At 43.2% G+C, this 3,403-nt stretch overlaps 1 protein-coding gene across 1 annotated transcript; it reads left to right on the plus strand.

Annotated features, from left to right (window-relative positions):
• Nucleotides 1-1,336: 1,336 nt before the first annotated feature.
• LOC121757581 lies at nt 1,337-2,077 on the plus strand. The gene has a single exon (XM_042153106.1). The coding sequence runs from the start codon at nt 1,337-1,339 to the stop codon at nt 2,075-2,077; it is 741 nt and encodes a 246-aa protein (XP_042009040.1).
• The last annotated feature ends 1,326 nt before the right edge of the window (nt 2,078-3,403 follow it).

The following is a 3,403-nucleotide window of genomic DNA, read 5'->3' on the forward strand; positions in this document are numbered from 1 at the left end:
CGACGACAACTACAACTACATAAACCTTGCCCAAACATTCCAAATAAACCTCCCCCACCTCCCAAGCCTCCAAAGAAATTTTGAGTTCGACTTGCGGGCTCTCTTTCACGATTACGAAGTCAAGTACAACACTACCCACCAAGTTCGACCTAGACCCCCCCGTCAAACATAGAACTTTGGCTTCTTCCAAGTTGATGACCCCGACACCCAATCCCAATTGGCGGACCTATACGCCTTCAGCAGCGGAGGAAGGACGGCACATTCGGTAAGTGAGTTAGATTTATATTTAGACTCACACTTTTCATTCAATGAGGAAGAAGGAGGTCTCGTTCCCCAACAAATCGACGTCCTAGATTGGTGGTCTTCACACGAGAAAGATTTTCCCATCCTTGCATCAATGGCCAAGGAGATCTTTTTGGTTCCGGCTTCCACTGTCGCCGTCGAGTCCGCCTTTAGTGTTGGAGGCAACGTCTTGGACGACAGAAGAAGTAGGCTTACCGGACAAAACATGGAAGCCACCATGTTACTTGATGATTGGTGCTCCGCCGAAATTAGAGACCAAGAACCGGATTGGGACAAACTAGTAGTACAACCCGACCAAGACTACTTCCCCGACGAAGAAGAGTAGGCGCCAATACTTCCGATCAAGCCAAATAGGTAAGCAAGGTAAGAGAACTACGTGGACTTTGATTCCAAAATGCAATTGAGCATTGAGGATACGTAGGCATCTCAACTTATATTTCAACTTAAATTTTAAATTTAAGTTTAAATTTAAGTTGAGCTCAAGTCCTTTTCCTTTATTTCTTTTTTCTCCCCTTTATTTCGAATATGTAATTTTGTAAATTGTAATGAAGACTTTAAGTCTTTTGTAATTTATAATTTTGAAGTTGTAATTTCTAATTTTTATGTTGTAATTTGTAAATTTTAACTTGTAATTTGTAATTTTAAAGTTGTAATTTGTAATTTTGAAGTTGTAATTTGTATCAATAAAATTACATTTGTACATCGCTTCATTCTAATGTTATTTACGCAAGTTTTTTTACATTTTAAACTTGAATTACAATTTACAAAATGCAAAAAAAAAAAAAAAATCGGATAAACCGCCGAACCGGCCCGGAACCGGGTAACAACCGACGGTTAGGCCGGTTCAAGTGAACCGGCGGTTCACGGTTCATAAACCGGAACCGTGCGGTCTTCGACGGGCCGGTTCCGGTTCCAACAAATCTTGAACCGGAACCGCCGGTTCCGAACCGTGAACCGGCGGTTCACGAACCGTGGTGACGTCTAGCTGATCGCGGTCGAACCGTCGAACGCGACCCCACCTGATGTCGCATCGATGATAAGGCAGCGCGGGGAGCTGATTGTGACGTTGAGAAAGAACTTGGAGCAGGCTCAGCAGAGGATGCGGGCAAATGCAAATAAGCATCGCAGGGACGTGGAGTTTGATGTGGGGGACCGAGTGTTGTTGAAGCTACAGTTATATCGACAGCACTCCATGGCACGTCCGTTATCTACTAAGTTGGCGAGATGTTTTTATGGGCCGTTTGAGATACTCGAGCGAATCGGGCAGGTAGCGTACCGTTTAAAGCTGCCAGAGGGTAGTCGGGTTCACGACGTCTTTCATGTGAACTTGTTGAAACCGTTTGTGGAGAGGGCGTCTGGAGGCACGGCAGCGTTTCCAGCGGCATTCGCGCATGGCAGGCCCGTGGTCCAGCCTAGGCGGATCTTGGATCGGCGCGTGGTGTGGAGCGAGGGTAGTACCGTGGAGGAAGTGCTGCTGGAATGGGAGGATGATGGTGGAGCTGCTCCGACTTGGGAACCGGTTACGATGGTGCAGAGGAGATTCCCAGGGCTGCTCCTTGAGGACAAGGAGGTTGTTAAGGAGGGGAGAGTTGATACGGTGCAACCTTCCGCGAGGCTAAAGGAGACGAGGCCAGAGCATCTGATGGAAGAACCGGACTTCGACACGTCGGAGAAGGTCGACAAGGAACTGGATAGAACGATCGCGAGGGATCGCCCACGACGACAGAGGCGGCCGCCGGAGCATCTGGCGAACTTCTCCACCGGCCGAAAGTGAAGAGGAGTAGTTGGTATTATTTTTTTGGGCTTAGTTAGAGTCTTTATTTTTCATTGCTTTATTTTCCTAATCTTTTATTTAATTATTGGATATTTCTATTGAGCGGGCTTTAAGCTCCTTTCCGGGTTTTCTTCGTTGATTCTTTCCCGGATCGTAGGTCGAATCAACCCTAGGGTCCTTAGTTATAAATAGGCGTGTATTTTGTTTCACCATCAAGAAATAAAATATTTTTACGCTATCTTTTTGTTCATGTTCAAACCTATTCTTCTCGCGATTGATCGTCGGGCAAAGGCTCCCGCGACTTCTCGAAGGAATTACTCGTTGTTAGGGGAGTTTCTCCTTAACAGAGGAACTCTCGAAGGTTACCGCCAAGCTTTCCCACAAAGCTCGGGCAGTTTGATGATGGGCGTACTCGATCATAATATCAGTTTCAATATTCTCCAATATCCATGAAAAAACGATCAAGTCTGTCTCCTCCCAATCCGTGTAATTGGCCGCCCTTGGTTCCGGTGGTGGTGGTTTTCCGGTAATGTGTTTAAGTACCCTTCTACTCCCGATCTGGACTTTCATCAGTCGGGCCCACAACGGATAATTTGTTTTGTTGAGCCTGACTGCAACAGTAACATTCTTGCTCACTCTCAACTTAGTATCATCTGTAACGGTGTTTGGTTTGGTATCGTCGTCTGCCATGGTTTTCAATTTGCCTTAACGGCCGGGAGTTAGAATATTTTTGGGGCTATGATGATTTTCTGAGCCTTGCTCTGATGCCATGTTGAATTTTCATTTTTATTCAACTTATGTCTGCAGTGGATTATATGCCTTTAAATAGGCTTAGGGATACAACTAATATGGTAAAAATTTACCCTAATGTTTGATTCTATTTTACATGGAATATATTATTTACGTTATCTCCCCAAATCATTCCTCCTTGATTTGCTGTTCTTTCCAACAATATATATATAAAGGAAAATTATAAGTTAGATCCTAAACTAATGCATGAAAAGAAAATAACGATGTCAAATTGACGTTTGATGAAATTCCGACGAATTTATATATATGTAGTGATGATGCGTTAAATAGGATCTTGCTAATAAAAAACATACTTATATGAGATCCTAATCTATAGTTGAAGTTAATACAAACATAATGACGTGCAATAAAATCCTTGAAAATAGTTATGTACCCAATCAAAATAAATCATGTATCCTTATTTTGTGTTCACGTTGTGTATATATAATATTTCGACCATAATTAAGGAATTATTATGATTCTCTTAATAAGGCATAGGTTGTGAGTATAGAAGGGAAAATGGTGGCTACTGAAATC

This window comes from Salvia splendens, chromosome 12, assembly GCF_004379255.2.
Source record: "Salvia splendens isolate huo1 chromosome 12, SspV2, whole genome shotgun sequence".
NCBI lineage: Eukaryota > Viridiplantae > Streptophyta > Magnoliopsida > Lamiales > Lamiaceae > Salvia > Salvia splendens.